We start from the raw sequence: 12,712 nt of genomic DNA, 5'->3' as shown, positions 1-12,712 counted from the left end.
GATTTGTATGCAGAAACACACACATACTCTTCAACCCAAAATAAGAAGACAAAAATCTTAATTAAAAATAAGAAAAGAAATTTGAAACTACACATATACCGGGACTGAATAAATAAGTAAGACGAATTATAATGGGAGCCAAGTTTCCTACTCTCAGAAAAAGATAATACAAATAGACAAAGTGAGGCATAAGGCTAGAATGAACCTTGTGGTATTAGAGTTGAAATCATTAGTACGAACTCATGTTTATTTTAGTATATGTAGAGATAGATAGATACATATGTATACATAGCTCCATCCACTGAGAGGGCCTAGAAGCAGTTAGAACCCAGTAACAGCAAGTACATCCAATGCCCAGAACTTGTTTCTACATACCATTATTCAATGAAAGCCAACCAATGTCTGATTTTAGGGCTGAGACAGGGAAAAACAACATGAGCCTGGATCATACAGTGCCAGAGGGTAAGGAAGTACTTTAAAAACAAATAAAAAAAGAGATAGGGTGCGGGGAGTTAGCTAGGCTCCCAGCAAAAATTTGGGTCCCTTAGGCAGGGGTCATCGCAAAGGATAAAAAAAAATAGAAAATGGAAAATAACAGAAATAAAAGAATACACAGAGATGAAGGTATATAGTTTTATAAATTTATAAAAATAAAAGGCAAAGCAGGGGTACTCGGGGGTCCTTATATCCCCATCAATTGTAAGGCCACGAGTGAAGTTTTACATAGGTATTTATAGGTACAGTGATCGGTTGCCAGGGGTAACAGATTTACAGAATAACGGGAAGTTCATTTTAGGTTAAAAGTATTTCAAAAGGCTTCTACAGATCCCTTAACTAGCTCTATCTGTGTGAACAAATGGTTACAAAATCTTTCACAGACAAACTTCTAAGATAAAGCTATCACTTAACAGAAGGGTTAAACAGAGATATAGTGGCTCCATATTTCTTTATCCAGTTATTACAGAAAGAGACAGGTCATCAGAAGTCAAGCAGGAACTGTCCCTTGGGCTAATTGTTTTCAGCCGCAGGTATCTGCCTCTCTGTCTCTCCAGCGGACATTCTTTGATCAGCTGTCATCCCGTGGTTCCATGCAGACCTTGCTTTGTCCTTCAAAGCAGGCGAGAACCATGGGGTTGAGACTGAAGTCCCCTTGGAAAGCAGCTGCTACTGACCTTTGAGATGCCCTCCTGAGGTGGAGCAGCTTTTGATATGCAAACTAACATGTTCACATATTCCTTCAGGGCAGAGCCCTGCAAAACTCCTGAGACCATTCTGTCTCTAATATAGTAATATTAATTTATGGAGCGACAATAGGGGCTATCAAAAGGACACAAGAGCCAACTTGAAAGATCTCTCAATGGCCAAAGCCACAAGTCAAGCAAGAAAATAAATAATATAGCACTGGATTATAACCCAAAGTATAAAACAAATATACATAAGTCCATTCTGATAAATAAATGATTAAATAAATAAATAAATGGGGAGAGGGTCAAATCTTCCTCACAAAGAATTCCAAATAACATATATAGATACCCCCCTTCCAAGATGTAGAACTTAATTCCCTTTCTTTTGATTATAGGCTGGACTTGGGAACTTGCTTTCAAAAAGTATAGAAAGGGAACTTTATAGCCAAGAAACCTGGGAGATACTACCTTAACCAAATGATCAAGGTTAGCATTAACATGGTTAGTCAGGTTAAAAGAGAGATCAGAGAAGACTAGGAAGACACAACGACTAAATCCAATGTGGTATTCTGGACTGAACACTGAAATAAAAAAAAAAAAGGCCTTAGAACCCTGTCTAATCAAGAGGAAAACATCAGACAAATCCTAATCAAGGAATATTCTATAAAATACCTAATCTGTCAAGGTCCTCAAAACTGTCAAGGTCATGAAAACAAGAAAAGTCTGAGAAATTTTTACAACCAAGAAGAGCCTAAGGAAGCATGACTACGAAATGTAGTATGGTTTCCTGGATGGGATTCTGGAATAGAAAGGGGACGTTAGGTAAAAGCTAAGGAAATCTGAATAGAGCATGAACTTTGGTAAATGATAATTTATCAATATAGGTTCATGAATTGTAACAAATGTACCATACTAAGGTAAGATGTTAATAATAGGAGAAATTGGGTATGGAGTATATAAGGTAAGTCCCTCTACTATCTTTGTGATAATTCTATCAATCTAAAATGTTTCTAAAATAGAAAGTTTATTGATTTAAAAAAGACATTAGTGGAAACACTGTTAAAACCCAAATAAAGTCCATAGTTAATAGTAATACATCAAAGTTAACTTTTTGGTTTCAACCATGTACCACCACGTCAAATGTACCATGACTATATAAGATGTTAATATTAGGGAAAACTGGATGAAAGTTATATGGGAACTCTCTAAATTATCTTTGTAAGTTTCCTATAATTCTAAAATAAAGAGCTTATTTTTTAATGGGCAAAAATACTTGAACTAACATTTTTTAAAAGATACATATATGATCAACAGGATATGAAAAGTGCTCATTATAAAAATGTAACTGGGAACCAAAACAAGAAACACTTCATAACGATTACAATGGCTAAAATTAAAAAGACTGACCTCTTAAATGAAATGGACAAATCTTTGAAAGACACAAGTTACCAAAGCTCACTCAAGAAGTAGATAACTTGAATAACCCTGTAACTATTAAAGAAATTGAATTTCTAGTTCAAAATCTTCTCACTAAGAAAACTCCAGGCCAGATGTCTCCAATAGTAAATTCAACCAAACATTTAAGAAATAATTCCAATTCTACATATATTCTTCCAGAAAATAAAAAAGGAGGAAACACTTCCCTGAAGTGAGTTGAGACCAACATTATCCTGACAAAAAAACCAGGGCAAAGAGATTACAAGAAAACAAAACTACAGGGCAATATTCCTTGAGAAAAAAAAAAATATATATATATATATAAAAATCCTTTAAATTTTTTTAAGAGATTAAATCCAGTAGTAATATGCGTAAAAAAAAATAATTCACCATGCCCAAGAGGGCATTCCCCAAGAAAGCAAAGTTGGGTTAACATTTAAAAATCAACCAATGTATTTCACCATAATACTAGAAGAAAGGAGAAAAAGCATATAATTATCTCAACAGATATAGGAAAGACATTTGGCAAAATCTAAAACATCTAAGTAAAAATTCAAGATGACAAAAGCAGAAATTTCATAAGAAATATAATTAAATGCCCCCCAAAAATGTTGGGCATTGATGTTATATGAGAAGATGTCAAATTTTTGAAAGTCATTAAGTGTGAACCCAATTTCTTGTAACAAAGTTAGTTACACATGGTCTTAGAAGGTAATCTGATTTCTTTCAACATCAAATATGCCTTCTCATATTTTTATTTAGACTAAAAATAAAATTAATTCTTATATATTGAAAATGCTTGGGTTGGAGTATGATGACCTTGGGCTAATCTAAAAAGGCAATAAGGAAAAAAAGATAATAGTAAATGTTTCTAATTTGCAACAGGTAAACCTTAAGGTGACTAACACATAGATGACATTATTCCCTAAAAGGGAACAAATAAACCAAACTCTATTTGTGAAATGATTATGGGAAAATTGCTTCCCTTCTTCAAGCTTCATATTCTTCTCCTATTACAAGAGGACATTATGTGGCCATGCACAGTGGCTCATGCTTATAATCCTAGTACTCTGGGAGGCCTAGGTGGGAAGATTGCTTGAGGTCAGGAGTTCAAGACCAGCCCGAGCAAGAACAAGACCCATCTCTACAAAAAATAAAAAAACTAGCTGGGCACAGTCACACATGCCTGTAGTCCCAGCTACTAGGGAGGCTGAGGCAGGAGGATCACTTGAGCCCAGGGGTTTGAGGTTGTAGTGAGCTATGATGACGCCACTGTACTCTAGCCAGGTCTAGCCAGAGTAACCAAATGAGACACTGTCTCAAGGAAAAAAAAAAGAGGACATTATGCTAGATCCATTCTTAAATTCAACAAATATTTACTGAATATCTACTATGTGTCAAACACTTTTCTAGATGTTGGAGATATAGCAATGGAAAAAAAGGCAAAAATCCCTCCCACTATAGTTTCAAAAATCTCTTCCATCTAGAGTTTGGAGAGACAGAAAAATATATAAAATATATATCATAAATGGCAATAAATACTATGGAGAAAAATAAAGCTGGAGAGGGGACAGAATGTACTGAGAGGATGGGTGTAGTTTTAAATGGGGTTATTAGAGAACTAGATGATTTCTAGGTTCATGTTTAGTTCAAAAATCCAATGATGTTCTATTATGTACACTAAGCAGAATAAAAACACACAATGAACCTCTGAACTTGACCTCTTTAAACTCATACATTCTGTCACCTTGTTCTGTGTGTCACCACTTATGTTTTTAAAAAGCAGGAATAAAAATACACTTTTCCATACTGAAATAAAGCATATGTTGTCATTTAATGAAACAAGTAATCTCCCAGTCTTGCTTTAGAAGAAAATAAAAAAATAAATAAAACCTAGCAATTTCTCCCCAGACAAAGGTTCTAAAAACTCAGCAGTTTTGTACCCCACAGAAAGGATTAAAATTAGCTATTTTTTTCTCCTTCTGTAATATATTTATGGTCTGGAATTTGGTCCTTTATTGCAACTGAATTACAACAAAAGGTTGGTTTAACAGTGTCTCTAAAATGGAAGATTTTTTTATAGACAAAGAAAGTAATACAAATAATAAGAATTACTACTATAGTTATTGTGGCTACCATATTTTATATGCCTGCTATGTGCCAGGTATAGCACAAGCTATTTTATGCATTAGGTTGAACTATATGAAATTGTCATTTATAGGTCAAGATCAGCAATTTCATACAGTTTGAGCTAATATATTAATTTCAAATTCCACAAGAGAGAAGTCTACGTAGGTTAAATGAATTGCTACTTTTCTTTAGTTCTGCTATTATATTAATGTTATTATCTTGGGCAAATCTTCAAGGTAACAAGGAGCTTTTATTTGGGGATCTAAAGGCTCTCTACCAAGCTGACAGTGGTATAAATGACAACAGGAAGATGCTGCTTATCTGTGATAATGAGTTTGTGCAAACAAATACTTACAAAATTTTATTTAGAACTTAAAGATTTGGATTTCAATTATCATAATCCATACCACAAATTTCATCCAAAGCTATTCATAGCCATGTGGCTTTATTTTAAGAAAAGTTCGATTTATTAGCCATACCCACTATTCTGTTTACAAAAACAGAATCTTCATTCCAAAACAGATGTTTTTTTCCTCCACTAGGAAAAGTACAAAGCGACCCAAAATTACACTAGTATCTCAAATCTGTCCTTTTTGGGTTGAGATTTCTATTTGTTTGGAAATGCCTCCTTACAAGAATATTTTCCAAAAGAGAACACTGTCCACAAACCAGCCTATTATGTTCCATCCAAATAATTATTACATTCATCTTTTAAAAGTAGATTAGGCCCTATAGTTTATTATTTTTTCTCCTGGCAGCTATTTTTCATTCACTATACAGTTCATGTTTAGAGTTCACATTTATAATATATTAATAAAATAGCCTGTTAATTATCTTCTAAGTAATTGTATATAATCTAAAGTTTCATCTAGCAGAATAAGGCAGGCACTTTGTAAGAATAAGGCAGGCATTATTGGCAGATGGGAAAGTTTATTTCCAGCATTTAAATGGCAAGAGAAGTCTCAGTGAAACATTAAGAAAATAATATAATAACTACCTAAAGTTTTCTGGAAAAAAAAATTAATCCTAGAAGAATATGATGCCCCCCTTTAGAAAACAAGAAGAGTAACAGGTAAATACATAAAAACCTACCAGCTCATTGCTTGTAGATGTGAGTCTTAATTTTTCTTCAATTTCCTTTCCAATTTTCTGAACAGTTACCTGAGTCTGTTTAATTGCACACTGGGCTCTATGAAGCCTAGAAATATAAGTTATAAAAAAATATAAGTGAGTTAACTGTAAACACAGAGCCACAGATATAAATGACAAACCTTCCAGGATAAACAGAATTAATAATGAACTCAACTGATTGTTTCTCAATTCTCTAGCATATTTACAACGAAATAATGGGGATTACAATAAATCTTAAAACAATAAAGCTCTAAAACACCCTTTCCATTTCTGCCTGTCTGCTTCGGATGTATTGAGAGCTTCGATGAAGAACTCACAGGAGTCTGGAAGAGCCATTAGGAAATAATATGGTCAAATTCTATCATTTTACAGATGTGGAAACTGAGACCCAGAGAATTAAGTGGATGGCTAAAGTCACCGAGAGAGTATCATACTATCGAGGCTGACTATTACTACTTGGTATCGATAAATAAAAAAAGAATTCACAATAATCTCAGTTAAGAAGGTTAAATCAAAGCAGCCAGCACTCTGAAACAGATGAGAAAAAACCAAAAGACAATAGAAGGACAAAGTAATAGGATGATTTAAATATTGGACCAGGGTCTAATATTAATAGCAACTACATTCTCAGTAAGGTCTCTTTCAAGGAACACTGAAAAATTAAGAGCTATTTTTCTTCTTTGCTTTAGTTACAGTTTTATGGGATTTTTCTTTTTGGTCTCTGTCTTTAAATCTAGCTCATATATTCCTTAAACATTTCATAACAAAAAATGGTCAAACTGTCTTGATGTGCAGATGACATGATTGTCATGTGGAAAATCATTAGCAATCTATAAAATAACTACTAGAATTAATAAGTAAATTTAGCAAGGTCATAGGATATAAGGTCAGTATACCAAAAAAATCAATTATATTTTTGTATGCAGGCGTATCTCATTTTATTGCACTTTGCTTTATTGTGCTTCTCAGATATTGTGGGTTTTTTGTATCAACTGAAAGTTTGTAGCAACTCTGCACTGAGCAAGTCTATCAGCGCCATTTTCTAACAGCATGTGCTCACTTCGTGTCTCGGTGTCACACTTTGGTAATCCTTGCAGTATTTCAATTTTTTTTTCATTATTATATCTGTTTTGGTGATCTGTGATCAGTGATGTTTGATGTTACTATTGTAATTGTTTTGGGGTACCACAAACCATACCCATATAAAACGGTTAACTCAATTGATAAATGTTGCATATGTTCTGACTGTGCCTCTCACTGGCCGTTTCCTGGTCTTTCTTGTTTGGCCTTCATATTTCCTGAGACACAACATTATTGAAATCAGGCCAATTAATAACCCTAAAATGGCGCCTAAGTGTCCAAGTGAAAGGAACAGTCCTATATCTCTCACTTTGAAGCAAAAGCTAGAAATGATTAAGCTTAGTAAGAAATTCACGTTGAAAGCCAGATAAGCTGAAAGCTAGATCACCTGCACTAGTTAGACAAATTGTGAATGCAAAGGAAAAATTGTTGAAGGAAATGAAAGTGCAACTACAGTGAACAAAGGAATGGTAAGTGAAATAGCCTTATTGCTGATATGGAGAAAGTTTTAGTGGTCTGGATGGAAGATCAAAGCAACCACAACATTCCCTTACACCAAAACCTAATCCAGAGCAAGGCTCTAACTCTTTTCAATTATATGAAGGTTAGGAAGGTGTAGAAGAAAAGTTGGAAGTTAGCAGAGGTTGGTTTATGAGGTTTAAGGAAAGAAGTCATCTCCAGAACATAAAGATGCAAGGTGAAGCAGCAAATGCTGATGAAGAAGCTGCAGCAAGTTATTCAGAAGATCATTCATGAAGGTGGCTACATCAGCAAAAATATTATGACTTGCTGAATGCTCAGATGATCATTAGTAGTTTTGTTAGCAATAAAGTGTTTTTATTAAGGTATATACATTGTTTTAGACATGATGCTATAGCACACTTAACAGACTACAGCATAAAATAAATATAACTTTTATATCCACAAGGAAATAAGAAAATTCATGTGACTTGCTTTACTTCAATATGCACTTTACTGAGGTAGCCTGGAACCAAATCTACAATACCTTCACGGTATTCCTGTATTAGCCACAAACAATTGGGATATGAAATTTAAAAATAATACTTTTATGATAGCATCAAAAAACATAAAAGACAGGAATAAAATGAACAAAAGATGTGCAAGACCCAACCCTGAAATTACAAAACACTGGTAAGATAAAGTAAAGAAGAGCTAAATAGATAGAAAAATATACCATGTTCAAGGACTGGAAGATTTGGCATTAAGATGTCAATTTTCCCCAAATGGGTAAACAGTTTCACAATCCCGATCAAAATCCCAACAGTCTTTATATTATTACAGAAATTAAGAAGCTGATACTATAATTTATATTCAAAGTAAAGACTATAGAAGTCACACACCATTCTTGAAATCTGCCATATTTCAAGACTTTCTATAAAATTATTAATACATAATCAAGACAAGATGGTATGGGCATAAAGATCAGAAAATACAGATCAATGAAACAGAATAAAGAGCATAGAAAAAGAACTGCACATATAGGGCAAATTGATTTTTGACAAGGAAATCAAGGCCAATCAGTGGAGAAAACAAAGTTTTTAAAGCCAGGGTACTAGAACACTGAATAAACATAGAAATTACTGAAACTCATCCCCTACCTCACAGTACACACAACAAATAAATTTAAGGAGGACCATAGTAAACATAAAATATAAAGTCATAACACTTCTAGCAGAAAAATTAGGAGTATCTCTTGCAACCTTGGGGTAAAAAAAGATTTACTAGAGAAGACATAAAAAGAATCATAAAATTAAAAATGGATAAATTAGACTTCACCAGAGTTAGAAATGCCTGTTCATTTAAAGAGGACATTAAGATTCTAAGCTATAACCCAGGACCTGGAAAAAATTGAAAAAGTAAAAATAAACAATAAAATTTTTTTTTAAAAAGATGCCATTAAGAAAATGAAAAGACAGGCTGGACATGGTGGCTCACTTGAGCTCAGGAGTTCAAGACCAGCCTGAGTAAGAGTGAGACCCCGTCTCTACTTAAAATAGAAAAACCAGCCGGGTGCAGTGGCACACGCCTGTAGTCCCAGCTTCTCAGGAGGCTGAGGTAGAAGGACAGCTTGAGCCCAGGAGTTTGAGGTTGCAGTGAGCTATGAGGACACCACTGCACTGTACCCAGGGTGACAGAGCGAGACTCTGTCTCAAAAAAAGAAAAAAGGAAAGGCAAAGGGAAATGAAAAGGGAAAGAACAGAAAAGAAGGAAAAGAAAGAAAGAAAAAGAGAGAGCAGGGCAGGACAAGAAAAGGTCTGTCCTTGGAAAAAAATACAAGGAAAGGAAGGAAGGAAGGGAGGGAGGGAAAAGAGAGAAAGAAGAGAAAGAGATAAAGAAAAGAAAAAGCAGTCCACTGACTGGGAGAAAATATTTGCAAAACACCTATCAAACAAAGGAGTATGTCTGGAATATATTAATATAAAGAACTCTTATAAATCAGTAACAGAAAGATAACCCAATTATTAATAAAAACGGACAAAAGAGTGAAATAAATACTTCACAAAAGAAGATATAAGAATGGCCAAAAAGCATTAGGAAAATGTGCTCAACATCATGGTCATCAGAGAAATGCAAATTGAACTCATAATGAGATACTATTTCATACCATTATAATAGCTAAAATTAAAATGACAACACCAAATGCTGACGAGGATATGGAGCAACTGCAACTTGCATGCATTGCTAGTAAAAGTGTAAAATAATAGCACCATGTTAAGAAATTTTTTTCTTACAAAGTTAAACATACATCTAACCTATGGCCCAGCAATTCTATTGCTAGGTATTTACCCAACAAAAATAAAATTATATGTCCACAAGAAGATTTGTATAAAAGTGTTCACAGAAAACTACCAAACAGGAGAATTAATAAACAAACTGAGGTATACTCATACAACGAAAGTCTATTCAGCAATAAAAAGGAACACACCACTGATATATACACCAATACAGATGGATCTCAAAAACAATATGTTGAGTGAAAAAAGCCAGAAACAAAAAAGTACAGACTGTAAGATTCCTTTTATACAAAGTTCAAGAACAGATATAACCAATCTGTGTTGACAAATCAAAAGAGTAGCTAGTTGCCTCCACGGGGTGGAAATAATTGACAGGGAGCAGGGAGAACAAAGGAACTATCTTAGGTGATGGAAATGTTCTATGTCCTGATTGGGGTGAGTAGTACACCAAAACTCACAGAATTTACATTTAAGATCTGCACATTTCACTGTGCGTAAATTTTACCTCAGTTTTTAAAAATTGGTCATCAATCCCCACCTGAAAGTCATCATATATATGGGAGGTTCATTTTATTAAGGATTTGGTGGCATCAACACCTCTGCCAACATTATTATTATTATGACACTACACCCTAAAAATATTCATGACATATTCTGCACTTTTGGAAATTGCCCGATAGTTACTGAGGATTTCTTAGGTCATCTAAAAGGGACGACTTTGCACATGAGATCAGTAATTCAGCAAATCTCTCAGGGCTCCTAAGGAATCCACTAGAGGAGATTATACTCCCTCTTATTGCCTGTCTCTGGGTGTGTTTGTGTGTCAGACAGCAATGCTCTCTTATAAATGCAGCTCTAAAGCAGTTTAAAGCATGGTAAGGCCCTTTATGATATGGTTCCTACTACATCTCCAGCCTCATTTCCTGATATTTTTTACCTTGCACCCTCAATTCCAGCAATATTGAACAACTGGCAGTTCTCCAAACATATCATGCCATTTCTTCCTTTTGTACCTTTTTATGAGCTGTTCTATCTGCCTACAAGTTCTCCCTGTCCCTTAACAGGTAAGTAAACTCCTAATCCATTAAGAGGCAGTTCAAACATAACCTCTTCTTCAAAGGCTCTCCTGACAATTCTAGATAGGTAGAGGCATTCCTTTCCCTGGAAATCATCACGTATATGACACCACCACATCATGTATATGACACCACCACAAATACAGAATTACATTTTATAGCAACTGTTTATTTCCATGCCTATTTCCTCATTAGATCTTTGTTAGAAAAAAAAAAAAGAAAATCTCATTTTCTCATATATATTCTAAATGCTTACAAAGAAAGGTGGCACAAAGGAAGCACTGAAAATATGTTTGTTTGCTGGCTGAATGTCTAATGTCTGAACATAAAAGCACAGTTCCAAGATTTGATATTTTTGATTAATATCAGTGGGACATTAATTGAAAGATCAATGTGATAGTTTTTTATATTTGTAACTTTGAAATAGTATATCAAAACAAAAATCACATAAATGAAAGATCACTCATTCAGGAAGGAAAACAAGTAATTTTTACTAAAAATGTTACCAGAATTCTAAAAATGATAGGTATTATCAACCCAGAGGAGAAATCAACAAAATAGCCTGTTACTTTAAAAGGAGGAAAGTGCTACCTCAAAACTTCACTGGTACTATGCAAACAACCTTGTCAAATGGTAAAGACTTTAAAAATAAAAATGATTCATGACCATAATTAATGTATGACTTCAACTATTTGGCTCTCACTGCCCCAGACGCTTTCTGATCTTACCTTAGGGGCTTAAAACACACAGACAGAGTCACATTTCCTCCAATCTTCAGTGTTATCCAAACAGACTTTCAGAGCCCCTGCTACATCAAGACAGAGCTAATAACATCCCCCTTTCAAATCCAACAGGAGAATAAAAGTTTGAAGTGTTTAGGCTATTAAAAATAACATGAGACATCCCGATTCCCCAGGGGGTGAGGAGGTGAAGGACTAACAAGAAAAGAAACAACTGCTTTACCTCCAAACTGGCTGGCCAGTTCAGAAGAGTGTTTCTTGATTTTGCAAACTATGAAAAGAATCTATAAAGAAAGAAATATACATCGTGTAGTCATTGGGATGACTGGTCAATACCAAAACTAACACTCTCAAACTGAAATAAAACTCATCATCACTGGTATTGGGGAATGGAGATCAAGTAGCTATCTATAGGTATTCTAGTGATAGGAAATAGATGCACCCCTATTACTTAATATGATTTTAGAGAATTGAAACTGGGCTAAAAAAAAATGCTTTGAGATTAGATATTTCTGTAAAGATACATTGAATAAAAAGTATTACTTCAAATAAATATTAATAAAAAATTGAGATCATACCAATCAGATATTAATAAGTAAAGGAGAAGATAGAAGATAATTTTGTCTAGTTAATATTGATCACATCACATCAGAAATGCTGCGTTCAAGGTTAAGATAGAGAATGACAAATTAGAACACCTAGAAAGGCAGTGAAATATAGTTCCCTATGGCTTGCAGGGAGATACAAAAAGAAGAAAAATACAGAAAAGATAGGAATCTATTGAGACGCGTAGATACATTATCATTAATGGCTTTGTTTTCCAAATGAAGAAGCTTAGATTTTCATTCTGAAGGCATTAGGAAACTATTAAAATCTTTTAAGCTGAGAAAGATTTAATTACACTTGCCTTTTAGAAAGATCTTTCTTCTTATAAAAAGGTGAATAAAACGGAGAAAAAAGACTGCAAACAGGAAAGCTAATGTGAGGTTATTTCAACAGTCCAAGCAACAGATGGTATTATCTTAAACTAAAATAGTGACAGGAAAGATGGTGTAGATGTGAAAAGTGAAAGAGAGGAAAGACAAAGAATGAAGCCAGAAAACAGATTACCAATATCAAGATGAAAGAGAAGACATGACTACAGACCCTATAGACATTTAAAGGGAATTAAGGGGAAA

General features: G+C 34.2%; 1 protein-coding gene across 1 annotated transcript in view; it reads right to left on the bottom strand.

Annotated features, from left to right (window-relative positions):
• The window catches only part of UVRAG (UV radiation resistance associated), a 286,852-nt gene that overhangs the window by 154,013 nt on the left and 120,127 nt on the right, over positions 1-12,712 (bottom strand). The window contains exon 7 of the mRNA XM_012645741.1: positions 5,844-5,949. Coding sequence (XP_012501195.1) covers positions 5,844-5,949 — 106 coding nt within the window. The remainder of the gene's footprint in view (positions 1-5,843; positions 5,950-12,712) is intronic.

Source organism: Propithecus coquereli, unplaced genomic scaffold (genome assembly GCF_000956105.1).
Source record: "Propithecus coquereli isolate 6110/MARCELLA unplaced genomic scaffold, Pcoq_1.0 Scaffold235, whole genome shotgun sequence".
In the NCBI taxonomy this organism is placed as follows: Eukaryota; Metazoa; Chordata; class Mammalia; order Primates; family Indriidae; genus Propithecus; species Propithecus coquereli.
This window is presented reverse-complemented; position numbering and strand designations above follow the sequence as displayed.